Source organism: Ricinus communis, chromosome 2 (assembly GCF_019578655.1).
Source record: "Ricinus communis isolate WT05 ecotype wild-type chromosome 2, ASM1957865v1, whole genome shotgun sequence".
Lineage (NCBI taxonomy): Eukaryota > Viridiplantae > Streptophyta > Magnoliopsida > Malpighiales > Euphorbiaceae > Ricinus > Ricinus communis.
Window position 1 is genome coordinate 3,732,533 of NC_063257.1, and position 24,282 is coordinate 3,756,814.

General features: G+C 31.7%; 4 protein-coding genes and 1 non-coding gene across 5 annotated transcripts; 3 read left to right on the top strand and 2 right to left on the bottom strand.

The window, feature by feature from the left end:
• Positions 1-1,231: 1,231 nt before the first annotated feature.
• On the top strand, positions 1,232-5,082 carry LOC8270000 (metal transporter Nramp2). The gene is made up of 4 exons (XM_002510083.4): positions 1,232-2,083; positions 2,160-2,296; positions 2,376-3,028; positions 4,418-5,082. Exons 1-4 carry the CDS (start codon positions 1,497-1,499, stop codon positions 4,640-4,642), a joined length of 1,602 nt encoding a protein of 533 aa, XP_002510129.3. The 5' UTR covers positions 1,232-1,496; the 3' UTR covers positions 4,643-5,082.
• A 2,612-nt stretch (positions 5,083-7,694) lies between these two features.
• Positions 7,695-12,758, top strand: LOC8288523 (pumilio homolog 12). Its single transcript, XM_002510082.3, has 5 exons — positions 7,695-9,393; positions 9,518-9,704; positions 11,657-11,820; positions 11,918-12,176; positions 12,280-12,758. The coding sequence occupies exons 1-5, from the start codon at positions 8,495-8,497 to the stop codon at positions 12,397-12,399; spliced, it is 1,629 nt and encodes a 542-aa protein (XP_002510128.2). The 5' UTR covers positions 7,695-8,494; the 3' UTR covers positions 12,400-12,758.
• TRNAL-CAA lies at positions 11,148-11,231 on the bottom strand. Its single transcript has one exon. It is a non-coding gene; the product is annotated as a tRNA-Leu (tRNA).
• Positions 12,759-14,539: 1,781 nt separating the features above from the next.
• Positions 14,540-19,514, top strand: LOC8288522 (aspartic proteinase 36). Its single transcript, XM_002510081.4, has 12 exons — positions 14,540-14,938; positions 15,085-15,205; positions 15,290-15,717; positions 15,819-15,975; positions 16,390-16,472; positions 16,599-16,695; positions 16,872-16,944; positions 17,115-17,327; positions 18,077-18,201; positions 18,471-18,572; positions 18,676-18,773; positions 19,074-19,514. The coding sequence occupies exons 1-12, from the start codon at positions 14,682-14,684 to the stop codon at positions 19,243-19,245; spliced, it is 1,926 nt and encodes a 641-aa protein (XP_002510127.2). The 5' UTR covers positions 14,540-14,681; the 3' UTR covers positions 19,246-19,514.
• A 3,292-nt stretch (positions 19,515-22,806) lies between these two features.
• On the bottom strand, positions 22,807-23,581 carry LOC8288521 (peamaclein). The gene is made up of 2 exons (XM_002510080.4): positions 23,380-23,581; positions 22,807-23,262 (listed from the first exon to the last, which is right to left on the bottom strand). Exons 1-2 carry the CDS (start codon positions 23,459-23,461, stop codon positions 23,078-23,080), a joined length of 267 nt encoding a protein of 88 aa, XP_002510126.1. The 5' UTR covers positions 23,462-23,581; the 3' UTR covers positions 22,807-23,077.
• Between the last annotated feature and the right edge of the window lie 701 nt (positions 23,582-24,282).

A 24,282-nucleotide genomic window follows, 5' to 3' on the forward strand; every position in this document is an offset into this window, starting at 1 on the left:
TCTTTTAAGAAAAAACATAAATTTCAATCACTTTTGCTTTTAATCCTACATTGTATAAAGATAACCATTTATAAAAATATAAAATTTACAAAATTGTAAAAAGAATTAAAGGCAAGGAAACAATTAAAAAACATATCTTTGGCTTTCAAATTCCAAATCAACTAAAGTTTAAGATTATCCTGTTCAATCCCAATTCAATCTCCTGAATAGTCCCATTTAATGATAAATATAATTATTTGAAACCTATGCGTTTGAATGTTATTTTAGATTGAAATTGATTAACTAATTTATTTTATTTAAACATATGAAATAAAGTAAAATTAAAAACAAAATCATAAAATATTAATAAAAATTTATTATAAAATTATATATATTTTATTAAAATTTAATTTATTCACAATTAATTTCGCACAAATTTAATTATAAAAATCTAAAATAATTTTTATTTTATTTAAATCACATAGATTTTATAAATTTAAATAGAAATAGTATAAAGTATCAAATATCAAATAAATAATAAATATTTTAATTATTCAATAAATAGATATTATTTTAATTATTTGCTAATTGAGTCTATTAATAACACATTCTAAAATTCATAAGCATTCTTTTATTGTGAAGTAAGGTCAAACACGATAAATTAACAAAGAGCCGACGTGTCATTATTTTTCCTTTTCTTCCTTTTTTTTTTTCTTTCTTTTTTTTCTTTTCTATTCAGTTCTTCATCCTGCTATCTTTTGTTTGTTGTTTTCTGAATATTTTTCCTGACATGAACACTCAGCTGAGAACATAGAACTTGAAACAAAGGGAAGTTAATAATGAATTTATATTTATTTGAGATTTAAAATGTTACCAAAATATTTATTACAAGGATCACTTTTAAGTATAAAATTTTAATATTTTAAATAATATTCTTAGTATAACTAAATACAGAACTAATTTTATTAATAAATATGCTAAATAGATAAATAGAATGTTTATTGAATTAACTTATTCATTTAAAATTTATTAATTTAACTCATCAAACAATAAAATCCATCAACCAAAATCACTTTATTCACCAATATTAAAATTTTCATAAAAATCTAGAAAATTCTAATAATATTTGTTTTTTTTTCTGTAATTATACTTATATTTATGTATTAAATTTAAATTTTAAAACATCTATTTTATTTCTAAGAATATAAAGAGCCCGACCAGTTGGAGAAAAATCCACCGATTTTCTACGTGGCAAAATGTGAATGGCAGTAACACCTCCGGTTGCAACGAGATCAACTAGGAAAGAAATTTAATAACAAAATCCAAGAGTTAATAGAGAAAATATATAAGTCACCACCTGGCACCGGCGGACACTCTCAATAGCCCATCATCGTCTGGCCAGGCCAGCTATAGAAACCAAAGAGGCCCTGCCTTACCGCCGCCTCCTCCTCTTACGTCACCCACAAACAACCTTCTCCCGCCACAATTGACAAAGTCCGTCACCAAAAGTAACAACAATGAACTCCCAATCTGGAGAAGAAGGTCCCGGAGAAGGTGATAACAGAAAAGATGAATCAACCCGGCTATTATCGACATCAGCTGAATCTCCGATAAACCCGACATTAGACGACGAAGTAGCTTTCGAAGCGCGAGATAAAATCCTGATTGTGGATTTGGACAGCCAGGATGGTATTGACGCCGACGATTACACACCGCCATTCTCGTGGAAGAAACTGTGGTTGTTTACAGGACCAGGTTTTTTAATGAGCATAGCTTTTTTAGATCCAGGTAATTTAGAAGGAGATCTTCAAGCTGGAGCAATTGCTGGATATTCGTTATTGTGGTTGCTGATGTGGGCCACGGTTATGGGGTTGCTGATCCAGATGCTATCGGCGCGTGTAGGTGTGGCCACGGGAAGGCATTTAGCGGAGTTGTGTAGAGAGGAGTATCCCAATTGGGCTAGGTTAATTTTGTGGTTTATGGCCGAGGTGGCACTTATTGGTGCTGATATTCAAGAAGTTATTGGGAGTGCTATTGCTATTCATATTTTGAGCAATGGCTTTTTGCCTCTTTGGGCTGGTGTTGTTATTACAGCCTTGGATTGGTACGTGTACAGTAGACTTCTATCATTTTTCATTTTACTTGAAATCAAATGAATTATTGATAAATTCCTTTTTTAGTTTTATGTTTTTATTTCTAGAGAATTATGGAGTGAGGAAACTAGAAGCTGCTTTTGCAATTCTTATTGCAACTATGGCAATTTCATTTGCTTGGATGTTTGGTGACACTAAGCCAAGTGGAAAAGAACTTTTAATGGGTAAGAATAAGAAGTTTATTTTCCGCGCAATCGATAGTTGCTCTAAGGTTATGGTGATTAATTGCGATGCTTGTTGCAGGTATATTGATTCCAAGGCTTAGTTCAAAAACTATTCGTCAAGCTGTGGGGGTTGTAGGTTGCGTCATAATGCCTCACAATGTGTTCTTGCATTCAGCTTTGGTACAGTCAAGAAAGATTGAAACACAGAAGAAAGGTCGCGTCCAGGAGGCCCTAAATTACTACTTGATCGAGTCGTCTGTTGCTCTTTTGATATCATTCATGATTAATCTATTTGTGACGAGTGTTTTTGCCAAGGGATTCCATGGTAGTAACCAAGCAAATAGCATAGGACTAGTCAATGCTGGGCAGTACCTTCAGGAAAAATATGGAGGGGGGCTCTTTCCTATTCTTTATATCTGGGGCATTGGCTTGTTAGCAGCAGGGCAGAGTAGTACAATAACTGGTACATATGCTGGGCAGTTTATCATGGGAGGTTTTCTCAACCTTCGCTTGAAGAAATGGTTGAGGGCATTAATAACTCGAAGTTTTGCTATTGTGCCAACTATGATAGTAGCTCTTGTGTTTAACAAATCTGAAGCTTCTTTGGACATTTTGAATGAATGGCTAAATGTGCTTCAGTCCATACAGATCCCCTTTGCACTTATTCCCCTTCTTACCTTGGTGTCTAAGGAGCAAGTCATGGGGTCCTTTAGAATTGGGCCTATTCTTGAGGTAAACTGTTAACTTATAAAGCAATAATCCTTACATCGTGCGAGTAGTATGTAGTATTTCTGAATTTTATATTGTTGACAAACCGATTTAACAAACTCCTTCATGTGTAATCATTATCAATCTTCACTTCGTACTTGTTTGGACTGTTAAACTGTACCAGTAGCTGCAGCCACTTGATTAATTTCCTTGCGAGTTCCTTTTAGTTACTCTTACATAGTACTTCTTTTTTCTAGCTTGTTCTATCTAGATACACACTCAATACAAAAGACAAAAACAAACAGAAAGAAGAACAAATTGTAATAGAAAAGTTTGTTAACCAATTTAGTGTAGGTTACAAGAATTTCCTTCTCCTTGGGCACTTCACTTCCTTTGAATAGTTGTTGAAATCAGTGGGCTCTTGTGCTTTGGTCTTTTGATGACTGACTAGGCCTCTTATCCCACAAATGAATTTGTCTTATGATGACTAATTAAGGATTAATCAATGAATTTTTGTTCTTCATAATGATCTTGTGAAATTAAAATTTCAGATTGTCAGATGTGTAGGACGTAGGTATCCTTACCTTCTGAAATAGTTTGGACTGTTACTCAAAATATTTGTGCAACCTTAAATGACCTTTACATGCCTTCATTTAAGCAAATTTGTTAAGTAGTTGATTCTGTTGAGATTCATTATTTTGAAGTAGAATTAGGGTCAATTATGCAAAGCTAGAGATTGATAAAGAAGAAGGAAGCTATTGTTAGAAACAAAGGTTTGTATAAAGAGATAGACGTCCTCACTTTTTTGAAATAATTTTAGACTTTTCTTTGAAAAACTCGATCAACCTCAAATGATCTCTACAAACTTCACATTTTATGCAAATTTCTTGAGGAAGCAGTTGATTCTGTTGAGATTCCGTACTTTAAATAGAATTGAGGTCATTTATGCGTAGGTGAATTTCAGAGCAGTTTCAAATCTGTGAGGAAACAAGAATAGATCAGTGATTATAGGAAATGGCTTTCCTTCCCTGCCTCCCTTCTCTTTCCGTGGAAGGAGATTTCTCCAACTTATTCCCTGTAGTTTAAGAAGCTGAAGTAATATACAGTGACTGACAGAACGAACTCTCTGAACAATTGTGTTTATCAGCTCTTTGTTTAGCTAATAAGCTTTGAAATAAAAATTCAACTGCTTCTGAAGTTTTCTTTTTTGTTAAATTATGCACATTTCATGCTGCCCAATATGGTAATTCAAGGCACTTCATTTTGTTCTTCTTTTGGATAAGCAACATGTTGCATGCATACGGTGCTAGTGGATTGGAATTGGCTGTGGTTTCTACAGTAAATTTGAAGAATGGTGAAATAAATTTTTGCCCATTTTTCTGTCTCTGACCTTCTTGTCCATTTATTTTGTAGAGGTTGGCATGGACAGTAGCGATCCTGGTTATCCTGATAAATGGTTATCTGTTGCTTGATTTCTTCGTATCTGAAGTTAAAGGACTGCTGTTTGGTTTTCTTGCCTGCACTGGCACAGTTGCATATATAGCATTTATTATTTATCTGGTTTCACGAGGCAGCACTCTATCTTCGACTTGGCTAAGTTTAGAACTATCGAAGAGGAATGCTTATGCTGGAAATTGAGTTTGTTCAAGTTCAAAGAAATTTCAGAATATTGGAATAACAACAGTGTGTCGCCAAGCCTGCCATAGAGCGCAAAAGTGGTTGAGACGCTCTCAACATCACAACATTCTTTCATTGTCATAATCCCTAACCATGGCGCACACGAAAAGTGAGTATACAATCTTACTACTTTTGGCACAGAGGAGCTATATGGTCATGATGTTTTATTACTTGATCATTTGAGGACAATATCTCTTGTTGATTTGGTGAGAGGCTTTTTTAACGGAAGGGTGATGACAACTTCCTTGCAATAGTAGTTTTAGTTTATAAAAAGTAGGAAGAGTTTATTATTATTAAATATTATTATTCTTTGTGGCTATAGTTGATCTTGTACCATAGTCAAAATGTTATTGTAATTTACTTGAAGAGACTATACAACAGAATGAAATGACTTTTTTCTATCTTTCTTCTGCTGCTTGGTTGGTTTTATAAAGACTTTAAGGAGTGTTAGACAAAATGAAAATACGTGTAAAATAGTTTTCTTAATCATATGTTTAAACTGATTAATATTCGAAGACGTGAAGGGCACTCGTGTTCCAGTCAATTTTCTTCTGTTGACTTTCTCATGCGCTTTCCAATTATGAATAATTTTATAAACCTGATCCTGATGGAAAAGAAAAATGATTCGGTACATCAATCGCTCGAGAACTTAGCACAAAACAAGCCCAATTGCCTCAGATTTTTTTATTTTTCTTTTTTGCTGCTTTTGTAACCCACTCCTTCTCCTCAAAATGACTATACTGAATCTGGATTGCCAAAAATTTTACTGTTAAAAATAGTTGAATATTTGATTGGTTTTTCATGAGCCCATTGATTTTTTTTCTTTTTCATTCAATCTTTTTATTGTTCATAGCTATTATTATCATTATACCTTATATATTATTACTTTTCACCGTTAATTGTATATTAATAATGTTCAAAATCTTAATTATAAAGTTATAATGAATTATAACAACCTACAGAGAGTCAAACGAAATATTAATTTACTTAAATATTTTGGCTTTTCTATTAGTTGTTTAAGCACTAATTTCATGATAAAAATTATAATAGAATTGCCCAGTTTAATTAATTATATAGTTCAGTTTCATCAATTTATATATATATATATATTTCATCAATTAATTAATATTCTTAAGATATTTTTTATATTATTGTGCTAATAAAATCTTAAAAAATTAAAAAAAGTTAATTTATTAGTATTTTTTAAAATATTATAATTAATGTTAAATATTAAATTTTTTATCAAATTATATTTATTAATTTAAATTTATAATTAAAATAATAATAATAATAACTTTGCAATAGACGGATAAATAAATAATTTTAATTTAACTATAGATTTGATATCGAAACATATGTGTTGATGGCTTTCCTTGCACCTTCTCTAACGCATTATCTAAACCAAAATAGGAAGCTAAACATTTTACGTTTGACTTAGCTTTCCTATTTAAGAATGAATTAGCTTACTTTCTTTTTCTTGTTTTGTTTTGAGAATTTAGCATATTTTCTTATTCGTCGAAATTTACTTTGTGATTAAGGAATTAAGTTAACTTCTTTTTGCTGATTTATTAAAAAAGAAAAAACTTTTTGTTCGCTGATTGTAAACCGGAGTAACATTACAAAAGAACCAGAATTATATAATAAATGGACTAAATAATTTTAAGAAATACCAGAAAAAGGTTCAGAATCCAACGTTTACTTGCCAAATTTACATTGACTAACTCAATTAAATGCGATTGAATTAAATGAATGTGAGAAAATATATATCCAACTCAATGAAATTATACGTCCATCCCAATTTGTACATAAAACTGCAAAAATAGAAAACTAATACTACTCAAATGTTTGCTAACTTCATTGTCGTGTGAAACACTGGAAAATTATCAATAATTCATGGGACATGGAATATTCACAATAAAATGATGGAGAAAGAGCAATAAAACTTTGGTAATATTTGGTGAGAAATTTTATAAAAATTCATTATTTGTGTCAAAAGAAAAAGAAAAAAAAATCTGTGATTTGTTTTTTTATGGAAAATTGATTACTTTTTTTGATGCACAATTAAATTCATATTCTTTATTGAAAGTAATTCACAGATTTCATCTTTTTTTCTTCCTTTGTGATTTCACTTTACTTATTTTTATGACTTTCTAAATATGTTGTTTATGATTAGTTTTTAGTGTTCATATGGTTGTTGTTTTGTATGGATATCCTGAATCTTTTTTATATGAGTTTGAGATGAAAAATTATTGTTGACATTTAAAAAATCTCTTTTAAAAACTATAGAATCAATTTGTGGCACAATTTATTCACTGTATACTATAAATTCCCATTGCTTTCCTAACCCAATCTTTTGAATAGCCTCCATAATAAATCTTTTACCTCTGCACTTCCTCAATCAAATATTTATGTTTAGAGTTTTATATTTCTTCAAACATGGATGATTTGTTAAGAATGCAAACTAACTATTGAGAGATTTTATCTTGTAAATTAATCGTTTATCCATGTGTTGCACTACCGTTATTACTATTTTAATTATAAAATTAAGTTTATAAATATAATTTAATCAATTATTTAATATTTAATATTAATTTATAATAATTTTAAATATAATAGCAAACTAACTATTTCTAAATATTTTAATTTTTCAAAATTTTATTTATAATATTCATTAATAAAATATTTATTTATTAATATTATTTTTAAATTACTATTTTTAAAATTAAAGATTATTATATAATTAAAAAATAATTTATTATTAAATATAATATTTAAAAATATCATTTTTTATAATTAGAATCATTATCTAATTATAAAATTAATTTATAAATTATATGTTATCTCTTAGAATTATAACGAGTGTTTAATTAGGAATGTAACTTATCAATTAATAAATTAATAAAAAAATATAAAATTACGTATAAATTTAAATTCTATATTTCAAAAACAATACATATATCAAAATAAAAATTCTACATGTTAAAATTAAGCACACAGATCAAATAAAAAAATTTAGATATTAGAAATTATATATATATATATATATCACAATTTAAACTTTATTAAATGAAAAAACTTAAAATTCTAATATCTTTGGAACGTCATCTTCTTTTTAAAAAAGAAAAAAAAAATAGATATCTTGATAGTTTTAGTCAGACGGTCAAAGGAAAAAAAGAAAAAAAAAAAAAGAAAAAGGAAAAAAATGGAGGCCACGCTGTCGCTGAGTTGAAAGGATGAAGTCTAAGGGTCCACTGGATCAAAGTGGTCCCTATATTGACACGAGAGATAAAATAATTAGAAAAAGAATAAAATAAAAACATAATACAAAACAATGTAGTACCCTATTGGTCAATCATAAGGAAAGCACTTTCCTAGGTGACAGACATACGCCGCGTAAAACCACTCGCTCGCATGAAATCTTGCCAAAAATGCATGCAAAAGGTTTTATAGGCCATAGCCAGCAGCAGCAGCAAACCATCAAGTAGCCTCTATCTTCCTTCTCTTGTTTATTTGTTCTTCTTCATATTATGTAATCCAAGTCTATGATTCTCTCTCAGTCAATTCTGTTTCTATTTTTATCCAAATACAAATTACTTTTTATTCGTTGATTAAAATTATATCTCTTCCACCAGATCTTCCGTTTATTATCCCGATTTTTTCTCTTATAACTCTCTTCCTATCTTAATCTGCTTTTAAACCCCTTCGTATTTACACTACTAAAACCCCTTTGAAACTCTTTCTCTCCCCTTCTCGTTTTTCATTTTCCTTTTTGTTCTCATCTCTCTCTCTTTTCTTCTCCTAGTTTCTTCAGTTATGGCTCGAGAAAACGGAAACTTTTCTTTTCCATCACAGGCGCCGCCGCTCGATTCATATATTTATAATCCAAGAAACTCATCTTTCCTCCACCTTAATCAACGCCGTCTTTTGCCTCAAATTTCCACTCCGGACAGCCCTTACCATGACAGCGTTGAAACTTTATTTTCCCGCCTTAGTATATCTCGACAGAATTCCCAACATACTTTTCACGGCGATGGTGAGGCCTTTCTTGGCTCAGTTCTAGATCGTTCCTATGTGAGTAGTCAGGATTTAGCTTTCCTTGATCAAGATATGGGACAAAATCTCTATAACAACAATGGTGTAAATTCTTGTGCGTCCCTTGGGTTACAAGATTATGGCTCTACTACTACTAATATTTGGGATAATTTTATATCCGATTCTGTTCTATCATCAAACGTTAATGGACTCTTTAGAGCCGATTCGAGAAGGGGAGGATTCTCCAATGGTTTGATGTTAAAAACCACCCAAGATTCTCTTAGTCCTGGCTTGCATAGTAGGAGGCCTTATTGGCTACAACAAGAGCCTTCTAATAACAATTATTACTCATCTTTGAGGAGTGGCGGTGGCGGTTCTAATGTGGACGATATTATCCCTTTGCCTTTGGAGAATTTGATGGGTAGGATTGCGAGGTACGCTAAAGATCAATTTGGCTGTAAATTAGTACGAAAGGCTCTTGAGAATGTAACACATGAGAAAATCGATATGGTTCTCTTAGAAATAATTGATTCTGTAGCTGAATTGATGCCACACCCATTCGGGAATTATGTTGTACAAAAGCTTGTTGAGGTGTGTAGCGAGGAACAGAGGACTAGGATTCTGTTAGCAGTTACTAAAAATGAAGTACAACTGGTTAGCATCTGTCTTAACATGCACGGGTATGTTCCTGTTTTGTTTTAAATTATCTAGTTTGCTTGGAGATGTGCAAAATGAAAAATTTGGGTGTAATTTGATTTGTGATTTATATACTGTTTTATTGCTTTGTTTGTCGTTGTTTGGTAGAACTCGTGCTGTACAAAAGCTGTTGGAAGGTATTGCCTCTACGCAGCAAGTCTCTATTACTGCTAGACAGCAAGTCTCCTTAATTATGTCAGCTCTAAGCTCTGGTGCTGTTGAATTGGCTAAGGACATGAACGGACATCATGTCATCAAGTATTGCTTGGAACATTTTTTACCTGAAGACAATAAGGTGACGATCTTCAATTTCATACCCTTCAAAAAGTGACTTTATATGCTTAATCCAGTTCGTTTGGTGTTCTGTCCTCGTTCTTATGACATACTGCCATGTGAAGTAAGGTATATGTCATCACATGATGGGATCCGACTTTGTCACTTATAATCCTGATTGCACTTAAAATAATGATTAATTAAAAAAAATTAAAGGATTGAGATGAGAGATTTGTTTATTATGGTGAGTTTAGATATGAACATTTTATTATATTTCTATTAGTTAATGTTTACATATTACATGAAGTCAAGTTCTCTTTCTTTGCCACTGTTTTCTAACTTAACCACTTGTCTTGACTAATTGCAATTGCTTGACTGAATGGAGCAGAGCTTTGAATTTTGTTGCTTCGATTTTTAAGCACATGTCGTCAAGTCTTTTGACTGACTTATTGCTACATTTGCCAGAACTTTTGCTGCTTCTTATTCTAGCGAGCTATGCTCTCTAATAGTTTTGTTGTTGCAGGTGGTTCTTTCGGCAGTAGGGTAGTTATCCATCTGCAATATGCATGACTAATGAGGGAGATATATAAGACATTCTTCTTTTGTATGAAGGGGATGTGAAACAAGTATATGTACTGTTCTTGATCATTTTAAGATGGCTAACTTGTAAAATTTAGCTTCCATAAGAATTGACAAATTTTAGATGTTTGTGTAGCCCCGGATACCAGGTAGGGTCCACAGTGATACGCTAAAACTATAACATTTATAATAGGAAGGCAGTACGATAGGCTGAGGCACGACTGTGATTGTTGATATAGTATTTTAGGTGACTCTGCGCTTTGTGTCTATAATGTGAAGTACAATAAGCAAAAGAACTTACATCTAATCTGAGGCTGCTATATAAACTCGAGCATCACCTTCACAGCACCTCTTTTCCCCTTTTACTTTTTCCTGAAATTATGGAACCTTTATTGCCATCCAAGGGAGGGTAGCCTGGGTAGGTAAAGACATATTTTCTAGAATTTCATAGTAGCTTGGTTGTTGTTCTTAAAGGAAATACTTTCTTTCTAGTTTATATGATGAAATTTAAGCTAATATTTTCAATTGCCCTTTCATCTTGTCATGTGGTATCTATCTTATGTGGCATCAATATTACAAAAAATGGCATCTCTATAGGCATCTTAGCCAGCTAATTGTGGCAGCTTATCTTGATAAGAGCGCATAGAATACACTTCATAATTTTGATGTTTTTCTTTCTCTACATACTTTGCTCTCTTCTCTCTTCATCACTTACGATGTGGGGATTGCACATGTTATGATTCCCTGATTATGTAGTCAGTTAATTGGAAAACAAATAGTAAAAAGCATTGTAAGGGTTTTGGGATTGAAAACGTTAGATATATGGAATTCCAAGTTGTTTAGTCAGATCAACTCAACCTAAACCTTAGTCCCAAACAAGTCAAAGTGTCAGAAGTGGGATTTGAACCCACGCCCTCTCACGAGGACCAGAACTTGAGTCTGGCGCCTTAGACCACTCGGCCATCCTGACCTTGTTGAGAAAAGTGGGTTATGAAAATAATTGATAGCATACTTCCCTTTTAGACCTTCTGATCTGATTTTGATATAGAAAAATATCTTGAACCTGAGTCCTTGGTTGCAATTTGAAGTTTGACTTAAAAGATTACTACAGTTCCATTAAAACATAAATCTGTCTACTGCATTTCTGGTTTCTTTTATAACTACATTTTCTTTTCTATGGCATTGCTATAGAATGAACTTGAATATTATTTGATAAACAGAGGGATCACATACTCCCTTGCATTACAGTCGCAGAAGTTTTGCTGACCACACCATGCATTCAGCATTCATCCTCTTTCTTGATATCACAGTTGTTTTTACATGTTTTCAACTAGTTCTCACAGCTGGTTTTATAACGCACGTCCTGAAGTTGCTGATGGTGGATTGTCTTGGCAGTATCTTCTGAAAGTGGTGGCAGATAACTGCTTTGATATTGCAACAGATAAAAGTGGATGTTGTGTACTTCAGCAATGTGTTGATCACTCAATGGGAGAACCAAGAGATCGTCTGGTGGCTAGCATTACTAATATTGCTCTGCGTCTGGCACAAGATAGATATGGGTTTGTTTAACTATAACCTAATCCATTTTTTGCGTCATGGCTGATGGAATTTATAGTCAATAAAGGTTTCTGTGCATCTTCTTTTCCTTGTGTCCAGCAACTATGTGATACAGCATTTATTGGGGTTGAGGAACCCCCTGATAACAGCAAATCTTCTCAGACAACTTGAAGGTTACTTTGCAGTTCTTTCCTGCGATAAATTTGGCAGTAATGTTGTGGAGAAGTGCCTGCTCGAGTCAAGAGCCGAGCAATGTACTCAAATTATATCGGAGTTGCTTAGAAGTCCGTGTTCTTCAATGCTACTAGTGGATCCTTATGGAAACTTTGTTATACAGTCGGCCCTAAAAGTATCTAAGGTCAGATGACTGGAACTCTCATCGTATATTCCCTTCTAGGACTTGTGAAGACTTCGCTAATAAAAGTTCATCCTGATGTGTTGTGACATGTTTCCATTACCAGGGACTAGTCCAAGGAGCTATGCTAGAACTGATTCGGCAAAATATTCCAGCAATGCGCAGCAGCATTTATGGAAGGAAGCTCCTCGCTTGGCTCCACAAAGAGAGGCTGCTACCTATGTAGACTGTATATTCTTGAGGCAGTACATTCAATCCTCGAACTGTAATTGCTGGGCATATATAGTTTTGTTGTTTGCACTTGAAAAGGTTGTTGTTGTGACTTGTGGCTGCATGCTTTGGCATGGAGGCGTTCGGTGTATTTGTAGCCTTGTCGCTTAGTATGGAAAAGTGTGTACCATTGAAACCAAGGGGAGCAGTGGGGGGGTAGGAACTAACTTTTGAGTTTTTGTGTACTATTTTATTTTTTGTCGGGATTATACAAAATGGTTTGGAACTGTATATTGTGATATTAACCCATTGTTCATTGTGACACGTTGTTCACTTAACAATGATTATTTCATTTGCCAAAGGTCTTATTTTTTACTCTCTATTGAATCTTAATGGACTACTGGCTCGTTCATAACTGGGAATCTTCTCTTATATGAACCGATCCCTGGATTGCTGATAACCCAAGCATCTGTCCAGTGTTGGTGGCAGAGCTCATCAATGATAGCGGAAAGTTGGATGAGACCAACATCCCTGAGGCATTCAATGGACAGGGCTGCACTGCAATCTTGGCTATGCCTCTTGGTTCCTCAGTGGATGCTACTTTACCGGCTATATTGATGAATCGAACCGTTTTCATTGGATTATACACCCTCCCTTAATCTATTTGATTCTTTTTTAGATTGGCTGATCAATTTTGCTAAAGAGGAGGAGAAGGAGCTCTAAATCCCTGGCTTATTTATGCTGGTCCATATGGAACAGAAGGAATGCCATCATTTCTAGAGCGTATTAGGATGAACTTTTCTCTAGACGACTGTGACTGTTGGAACACGTACATAGAACAAGCAAAAGAAGCATGAAGACTGCGACTAAATATAGTTACATGAATGTGCAATAGAATTCAAGATTTATTCTTAATTCTAATCGGATATTTTCACTTCATTTAAAAAGCGTGAATGATTTTCAATATTTTTTTAATTTATTACTTCTATATCTACTGTTTAAATAATCTGCTTTTAATAATTATTTAACGTATAACTAGGTTTAATTGATTTTAACGTAAATCATAGATTAACATATTTTATGCCCAATCATGAGTACAATTGTTCCCTATCATCTTGAATCTGGGAAATAATAAACTAGGGATTATTTAATAAAAAATGTTCCTGAATGACTTTACATCATATAGGATTATTTAATTTTAATTGCATATTTATGTACAACGCGACGTCACATGGATTAAATAAATTTTGAACATATATTTTTATACATGAAATTTGATTATTTATAATAATGTATATAATATTACTTATTTAGACCGAATGTGTTTTAAAATAATAGGATAGATAAAGTTTATAAACAAATTTCTCAGAACGAGAAATTACAGTAGTATCTTTATTTAGAAAATTGAACAATTTATACTTATAATTGCTAATTTTATTTTTATTTTTTTGATAGAAAGCACCAAAATAACTTAGAAACAAGAAAGCACCAAAATAACTTAGAAACAATTAAATCATTCTTCTTAAAAAGATAAAATAACAAAATTAAGGCATAAAATTAGAATAATACGGTGGATTCATAGAAATGGATAATACAGTCTACTAGTCAGTGCATAAGTGCTATTATTATTTTGCATATAATTATAATATATAAAATTTAGAGATTTTTTAATATTTTATAATTACTTATCATATTTAAATATAAAAATGTTAAAATACTATTTTCATGAATTAGAATCTTTATTTAATTAAAAATAATATTCTAATTACTATTTATTTCATAGTATCTAAAATAATTTTATATTAAAAATAATATCTATACGTAAAAATAAATATATATAAAAACACATATTTAAAAATTATTATATTTATATCTATTATCTAGTCATTATTAATATTAAAGATAACCAATATTTTTTTTTTATCAAAATTCAGTACATTATTAACAAAGTTAATCTATCAATTAATATAATATTAAAATATAACTAAAATATTATTTTTCAAATAAAAATTATCATTTAAATAAAAAATTTATGTATTTTATTTATAAAAGTTTCAGATCAATATATATATTGCCCCATTTATAAAAGAAAAAGGAAATGGACTAATTTATTGGTTCAGCTATGACGCTATGTGGTCCTTTCCGATTAGTTAGTTAGTCTAACAAGCAATAGCTCCTTGCAGCAAAGTGACTTCTTTAGTGGAAAATTAACAATGGACTAATTTTATAGTTTACTTCTTTCCTCCTCTGTCCCATACTTCCCACCCTCATCCTCGGTTGACCGTCGTCATCTCCGCCATGTATCCGCCGTCGCGTTCTCTCATCGTTATTTATTATCCTTTAATCTTATTTTTCCTCGATACCGTCGTCGTTTTGTCTGCTACCGATATCCCTAATCATAACCATCGTCCTATGATAATTCCTCTCCATCTTTCTACCTCTAACATCTCTTCTCATCGTAAACCCTTCACCAGCAACTATCACCGCCGACAACTCCATAATTCCGACCTCCCTAACGCTCACATGCGCCTCTACGACGATCTCCTCTCCAACGGGTTAATTCTCTCTTCTGCTTCACCCTAAAAATATTTTATCATTTCTTATTTTTATTATTAGAGCTGTGCTTATAGTTTCTGATTTTTTTTTTTGTTAGAATTATGTTTTGTTACTTCTAATTATTATTTCTGATATTCTTTTTCAGATACTATACGACGCGGTTATTTATTGGCACTCCACCGCAGGAATTCGCTCTTATTGTGGACACTGGCAGTACAGTAACATATGTTCCGTGCTCTACATGTGAACAGTGCGGCAAGCATCAGGTCTAATTCGTTCTTTCAAATGTTACAATATCTAGTTCAATTGGTTTCGAATTGAATTAAACTAGGATTGTTTGTTGTTTACAGGATCCTAGGTTCCAACCGGAGTCATCTAGCACTTACAAACCGATGCAATGTAACCCTAGTTGTAACTGTGATGATGAAGGGAAGCAATGTACTTATGAGAGGCGGTATGCTGAGATGAGTTCTAGTAGTGGTTTGCTTGCTGAGGATGTTCTCTCTTTTGGAAATGAAAGTGAGCTTACACCTCAGCGTGCTATTTTCGGTTGTGAAACTGTTGAGACTGGTGAACTTTTCAGCCAACGTGCTGATGGAATTATGGGGTTGGGTCGTGGTCCGCTCAGTGTTGTGGATCAACTTGTTATAAAGGAGGTTGTTGGTAATTCTTTCTCTTTATGTTATGGTGGAATGGATGTGGTTGGGGGTGCTATGGTTCTCGGTAATATTCCTCCGCCCCCTGATATGGTTTTCGCTCATTCGGATCCTTACCGTAGGTATGATGCTTTCATAACATCATGGTCATTGATCAATTTCTTTCTTAGGCATCCATTTTAGTGCATCTCACACATGTACAGTAGTTTTTGGATTACACCAGTGCCTATTACAATATTGAGCTGAAGGAACTGCATGTGGCTGGAAAACGATTAAAGCTAAATCCAAGAGTCTTTGACGGAAAGCATGGAACAGTTTTGGACAGTGGAACTACATACGCATATCTTCCAGAAGAAGCTTTTGTTGCATTTAAGGATGCTGTAAGATGTTGTAGCTCTTTAGTTTAATCATTTTACTTTGGCTGGTTCAAGAGCCAAGTTTGCCCTCTTGTTAAGTTGTGCATTTGATTATTATGCTCGGATTTTGTCTAGTTTTATTTGTATCCTTATTTTGGAATCCCTTTTAATTATGAACTGATGTGACTACTAGAAAACTTCATGAATAGTCACTATGCTGGGGATTATTTTTGTTAATGCTGATGTTTATAAATTGCTGCAGATTTCAAAAGTAATTAGTTTTAGCATTAGATAAAGCTCGGGGCTTCTGTTCTGTTGTACTCTCTGCTGTATAAGTACTTATTTCAGTGTCCACGCCTTAGACCAGCTTTTATGGTTTCTATTACTAGAGATCTTGTTAGATGTTGTCTTTATGTTTTGTTATTGCACTCAATGCAGATTATTAAGGAAATCAAGTTTCTCAAACAGATCCATGGCCCTGATCCAAGTTACAATGATATTTGCTTTTCTGGTGCTGGAAGGTGTTGCCTGTGCCCTATGATAAGAATACATATCTTTAGCATTGCATATGTAACATTTTCCTTTGATACAGATTTGATGAATGTTTTCATTTTTTTTTTTTTCCTTCTTCACTAAATTGAACTCAGGGATGTTTCGCAACTATCAAAGATTTTTCCGGAGGTAAATATGGTATTTGGCAACGGTCAAAAATTGTCCCTATCTCCAGAGAACTACCTCTTCCGGGTAATATGACCAGTTATAATTATTATATTTATTTTTGACACCTCCTATTCCCCTCAAGAGGCAGGGCAGGGATCGTTTGTTCATTTTAACTTATAGTTCTTCATTTTCACTTTTAACATGTGTCCTTTTGCTGTTTGTTATTATCTCCTCTTCTGTTTACATGGCATGCTTTAAAGCATACAAAGGTTAGTGGTGCATATTGCTTGGGAATTTTCCAGAATGGAAAGGATCCAACTACTCTTTTAGGAGGTATAAGATCATTCATCATGCCTCTCTCTCTCTCTCTCTCTCTCTAAGTCCTACTTATCTGTGCCAATATTAAGGTCTATAATACTCCTAAGCTCTTCTCCTCCAGCAAAATGCAGGAGCTGACAAGGGACCTCTCTGACCTTTTTTCCTCTTGTTGTTGTTTGAGACAGGAATTGTAGTACGGAACACTCTTGTTACTTATGATCGGGATAATGATAAGATTGGGTTTTGGAAAACTAATTGCTCTGAACTATGGAAGAGACTGCAATCTCAATCTCCTGGTATTCCTGCTCCCCCACCTGTAGTTTTCTCTAGTGGTAATAAAAGTGAAAGCATTGCTCCTACACAAGCCCCAAGTGGATTGCCTCCAGATTTCATCCCAGGTAGAATGAGTTTAATCATGCCCATTGTGTTAGCGCTATGCTGCAAAATAATGTGACTAAATAAGTTCTTAGCCTATTTTGCCGATTATATCTCTTATAATGTTCAGTCAACTGATAATTTCATTTGGAAATTTCTCTTCCATTCCACTTCATCCAAGCATACTGGTTTTCTACTTGGACTGAAGGTAGGATCTCACATCCATGTTCACTCCATATGGCTAATGCAATAGGAGGTTTGCAGGATTTTAGCTAAAAACTCATAGTGCTATCTATCTTCTCTGAGATTTCAAGTTCTGAATGGGTGTTTAAATTTTTTTTCCCTCTCCAAGAGTTGGTAGTTGTACCTATATATAATGAATTCTGGCATCACTTGGTCATCTCTCATGATCCAAGCTTCCTTTCTTAGTTCTGAACTTTCTTTATGTCTGTTGATCTTGAATCTCTATATTTCAAAACCGTCAAGAGCAAAACTCATGTTGATTTTTCTCTTCCAGTCTTCTGCTTTCATCTGAGACTTCTTATTATTGCATGTTATGATGCTGCCATTGTAATTTATCAAGTTAGGTAGTTTTGTCAATTATTATCTTGTAATGTCACTTAAAATACTTAAAACTCTCTGGCGTAGGATTGATGCTTAGTTGATACAAGTGAGTAGAGTCTATTATTAGCATGCCTTGATATATATATAATTTTTCAGGGCTTATATTATTGAATTTCTAATGATGTTGCCTCCCTGCATGTATTATCAGGTGAATTTCGAATTGGAGTTATAACATTTGATATGTTGATGAACATCAACAACTCTGCCGCGAAGCCTAACTTAACAGAAGTAGCAGAGTTCATTGCCCATGAGTTGCAAGTTGATAATTTACAGGTACATTGAGTTGTTCTGCCATGTGCTTTGTTGTTTTAAGCCCTCCAGATCAAGAGGTCGCTAATCTTATTACTAGCTGGTAACTTGGCCTCTTGTAATAACCAGTTGATAACCATAATAGTTTCTCAATCTAAACCAGCAAAATCAACACAGTGCCTTTTGGTGTCTCTAATTTTGTAGGTGTTGTGTAACCATATAATGTGCCAGAAATTGGCTGATTCTGAATAAACATTATTTGATCTGATAGTGCGTGATTACATAATTTTCAGGTTCATATGTTGAATTTTACTTCACAAGGAAATAATTACCTTGTTAAATGGGGCATCTTCCCTGCTGAGTCTGCTGACTACATCTCTAATACCACAGCAATGGTAATCATGCCATATTAAAACCACAGTAACAGTTCATGCAGCTACCTTCCCCATTAGTAGACTTTAGGGTTGAAACTAACTCTTGTGTATTTGTTCTATACAGAACATAATTCTGCAGTTGAGAGATCATCGTTTGCAATTTCCTGAGAGATTTGGTAGCTATCAATTGGTTGAATGGAGGATTCAGCCTCAAAGAAGGCCGTATGTTTGTGTTCCTTTTTAACTATTATTATTTTTTGTTAACTTACAACTCTGGAGGCAAAGTTCTGTTGGGAAAATTTTTAATGTCTAGGCATATTGCGTGGGAGTTAAATTGACAATCTTAACAAGTGACTTGTGTTTTTTTTTTCTTGGTTGTGATAACTGTTCCGCACATTTATGCAGCATACGAGTATGATGGTCTGCTATACACGATTTTAAGATAGTGATTTGTCTTGGAGCCTTTTCCAAATACTGCAATACTTTTGCTAATTTCACATTTTTCGCATTGGTGTGTTGCAGGACATGGTGGCATGAACATTTTTTGGCAGTGGTTGCTGGAGTAGTGACTATTTTGCTTGTTAGTTTATTAAGTATTGGGATATGGACGGTTTGGAGGCATAGACAACGAGCACTTGGTACATATGAACCTGTCGGTGGCATTGTTCCTGAGCAAGAGCTCCAGCCATTATGATCGTAACATTCTCCTTCTGGGTGTAGATGACAATAGCATGGACTTAAAAATACCGATTAAATTGATGACATGATTTCTGAGACTGATCAATCTGTTGTAAAATGAATAGAATTGAGAAAGGAACATAGAAAGAAAAATAGAGTGATTAGATGCATATTATTTTGGATATTCTGTATGAGGAATAGTGCTATGTATCATTATTTGTTGGCACAATAATGAAACTCTTACTGTAACTAAAGAAATACAAAAATGAATCTCTTTTTCATCGATTTTTTGAGACTTGAGTCATTCAGCCTGTTTATCACTAAAATTCAGCGGCGTTAATATTTCTTAGTTTGCAAGGGATCATTAGTGTTTGTCCCCTTTAAATTAAAGGGCATCTGGCATTTGTGGTGGTGAAAAAGTATTTATTTAATTTTTAAAAAAAATATTATGTCTTTTATTTATATTTTTTCAGAAAAATAAAAAAAAGAACAATTAGTTAATTAATTTTTTAATAAAAAAAACGCTAACTCTACAGGCTTTAAATGTTGGTTGAGTAAGCAGGAAATAGTACCAAAATCTTTGGATCTGGAGGTGCAAGTGCGTGGGAAATTCATGGTGCTTGCCCTTTCCATGTCGTTGGTTGCTGCCTCTTTCCAAATGATGTACAGGAAGGGTGCGTTATTATATCTCTGACAACTCGATTGTGCCTTTACGGAAGAACCCTCCTTGAAGAAGTGATCCCACTCACAACCCAAATCATGATCTTCTGGGGCCCAAACATATTACCAATCTTGAACCGTCCGCCATACTCAACATATATGCACATATTGATAAAAATAAATTAAAACAACTCGAGAAATATATAATTTCTAAAAGCTATGAATTTATATGTACTAGTAAATTTATAAATAAAATTAAACAAAAATATTTAATATTTATTTATTAATATTATAAAAAATAGCAATAAATTTAAATATTCTTATTTTAATGTTTTATAATTTTATTAGTATAATAATATAAAAATTATATACTAATTTATTTTAATATTAGAGAAATTTAAAAATAATATAAATATCGGTTAGAATAAAAATTATTATTTATCTAAAAATTACTAATATTATTTAATATATTATTTTTTTAAATCAGAAATAATTATCTTTAAAAGTTAATTTATTAATTACTATAATATTTAAATACATTTAATATTTTTATAATAAAATTAGAATTATTATTTAATTAAAAAATTAATTTTTATAATTAGAATTTTTATAATAGAGTTAAAATCATTATTTCCTTACTAATTTTCCAATAAAATATTTTTCAACAACTAAATACAATTCTAAGATTTTATTGCTAAAACTGCTAACATATAATGAAATTTGCTAGTAATTTGAAATAAAACTATTATCCGTTCTTTTTGAAATAAAACTTAGAATTAAAAAGGAAAAAAAAAAGAACAGAAGAGAGACCCGTGCATATTTTTGTATTTTTCTCAAATAAATAGATAAAGGGTGGTACTTTCTACAGTGACTTTATTTAAGATAAAGTTATTTTTATTTATTCTTCAACATTGTTGATATTTAATTTAATTAAATCTTATTTATCAAATTTTATAAATAAATATGACTAATAACCTATTGAGCTGTTATATTCTATTTTCAGTGTATCAAGTATTACTAGTTGTGAATAAATAAATAATATTATAAAAAATTATTTTTTTGAAATTTAATATTTTATAAAAAATTGAAAAATATACAAAAAGTACTAAGTTTTTTTGTAATTACAAATATATTACTAAACTACAAAAAATAATAATTCTTTTTATTTTTTTATAAAATTTTATTAATTTGTTTGTAAATTTTACTAGTTGTAAAATAATATTATAAAAAAATAATTATTTCTAAAATACTTAATGACTTGTGAAAAGACTAACAAATTTATGAAAGATACTAAATTTTTTATAATTATTAAATTATGAAAAATGAAAATTATCTTCATATTTTTCATAAATTATATTAATTCTCATAAATATTACTAATTGTAAAAAAATAATTACTTTTTATGAAATTCAATGATTTACGAAAGAATTGATAAATTTATAAAAATATTAATTTTTTCGTAAGAGTAAAATTATATTACTAAATTATAAAAAAGACAATCATCATTATATTTTTTTATAAATCGTACTAATTTTTTTAAGTGAAAATAATTGTATAAGATATTACAAAAAATGATAATTTTTTTTATTTATAAATAATTAAAAAATCATAAATAATATTAAATTTTTTCATAATTACAATACTTATTATTATATTATAAGAAATAACAATCATTTTTATATTTTTTATAAATTAAATTAATTTTTATACATATTAAAAATAAATAAGATTTTTTATCTTATATTATTCTAGCAAATCTTATATTAATTAATAATATTTATTAAATTTTAAAAAAAATAATACAAATAGAGATTAGTTATTATTATTTTGATGGATTAAAACAAAAATAAGCATAGCATTTACCATAAAGAGATTATAAGTTGGGCAATTCTCATCGCATGGTCCTAGTTATTTAAAAATAAAGTGAGATATTCTATTGATTTCTGATACAGTGGGCCAGTACCCAATTGTAGGAAATAGTGGTTGGAAGTCACGTGGCACGAATCAGATGGATATCATAAAGGAAGTTGGGACACAAAATTGCAAAAGAAGGCTGTTTTGGATGGTACACTTCACATGAATTTGCCTCAGAAAATGCGTCCACCTAAGTCCTCACAAAATCTACCACTTCAAAAACGCGTCAAGTCTTCTTCTTCCTTTTTTTTCTTTTTTCTTTCTTTTCAATTATCAGCTATTTTTTTAATATCTTAATAAATTTTAGAATGTTGTAATTGTAATAATTTTTTAATATTTTTATATATTTATCTTAAATTATATATAATTTAAATTAAATATATATAAAATATTTTAATATGTAATCTTTGCATAAAATTACATAATAAAATGTTTTTATATAAATTTCTTAAATTAATCTAAAATTTATATAAAAAATTTATAAAATCACTGTAACTATAACACTCTAAAATTAAATTTTTTAAAATAGTATTTTACTGTTGGCATGAGTAACCAACACATTTTAAATTACTGCATAAAAAAATTAAGTTGTAAAGAGTTCTCTCGTAAAATTAATTTTTGTTATTTTGTTTATATATATATATATATATATTTGGAGATATAATCGTGTTGTTTTGCTAATTATATATGTCCCTAATATGAAGACCAACATAAGCTGAAAATTTGATTTAATTAAACGAACTGAATTGGCAATTTTGTAATGATGCAGTTAGCCCTTGAATTTATCATATTTATTTATTAAGTGATGATCTCTGAGCATGTACTTGAAAGTGACAGAATAAGGGTAGAAATGAATTTCCCCAATTTTATAACAAAAGGATCTCATGCAAACCCAGGAGGAGGCAGTCATTTTATACTTGGCTGCCGGCAAAACCATTTTCTAGTTTGTCAAGCTTTGTACAGGATCCTTCAACATATATGACATTCACATTAAAGACAGATCTTTTAAAATAGTCCAATTTATTATTGTTTTCTATATAATATAGGCATTACAGTAGTACACTATAGTAGATAGAATCCAATAACCATTACAAACCAAGTGACAAACTGTCCACTGCCGTAAACAAAAGGAAGTTCACCCCTGATTCTTATTCCACCTTCTATGGCCTAATAAACCATGTAATTACCTATATAATTAAAGATTTTTATGTATTCTTTACAGGTCAATTATTCCACATAATCGACCATGCAAACATCATGATTATTTATTAATTTTAAGGGCACTTGGGCTTGCCCTTGGAGTTCTTCATGTCTCTGTAACAAGGGCACTCATGCTTGTTACCATAAGTACCAGAAGGCACGCACTTGCACTTTTCACAGCAAATTCCACAGTACTTCAAGCACCTATCTTTCACTCCTGCTTTTTCACACCTCTTCTCACACTTTGAATCGCAGAATCCTGCACGCAAAACAAACAAATTAAGTTAAACTAATCAATACAAAAGAACCCATAAAAAGAAAAAAAAGAAAAAAAAAAACAGAAAAGCTTTCTTTCTTTTTTTTAATGATTTTGTACCTGAGCCAGCCACTGTAACTTCAAACAAAGAGGAAGTGAGAACAAAGCACACCAGGAAAAGAGCTACAAAACTTGGCTTCATCTTTTCTTTTCCTCCTCAGTCTTCTTTATTATACGACACTCTACTTGAGCTGATTTGATTTGATGATATTTCTTGAAAGAACTGTAATGTGAGAGTATGGTGGAGATAGAAGGAAGGGGGGGAATTTATAGTGCGAAAAAGGGTAGGTGAAAGGTTAGGAATGTGCACTCTCTGAAGCCTACGAAATAAATAAATAAATAAATATCAAACAAAAGATTACAGACTGTCATGTGGTTTTAATTAGTTGAGAAAAGGTTCATGTTTTCTAGTCTGTGAGCTTATCAAAAGTAACAATGACCCTCCCATCGATTTCCAATAAGGACTTGGAGTAATTACATAAATTGTGCTCTAACTCTTTTAGATTTTTTTGCTAGTTGAATGTATTTTTAAACTACTACTCCGCTTCGACGAATACATAACCAGCTAAGCTACTAGTCTATTGATAACTCACATACACTAATAGGAGAAAGGGTTCTTTCTTCTAACAATCTCAATTCGTGGGTCTTTCTTATTCGAAATCATCAATTATGGTTTGCCTATTCCCAAGGCCATTACGTTGTCTTTCTATTACACCAAATGCTACTGGTTACGTGAAGCTTCCTGCCATCTCTTATGCTTTTTCCCTACGACTGATCTTCGTTTCCCCTGTACTTCTTTTAAGCACGCAGATCAACGCCGCTGTCTTTTGTTTAAAACGCAGATCTCTTTTAACATTGGATTGTTATCTAAATTACAGACACGATTTGAAATTAATTACATTATTAATTTAATCCTCATATGATTATGTATATGTGTACAGTTCAGTTGAGTACTTTGGTAAA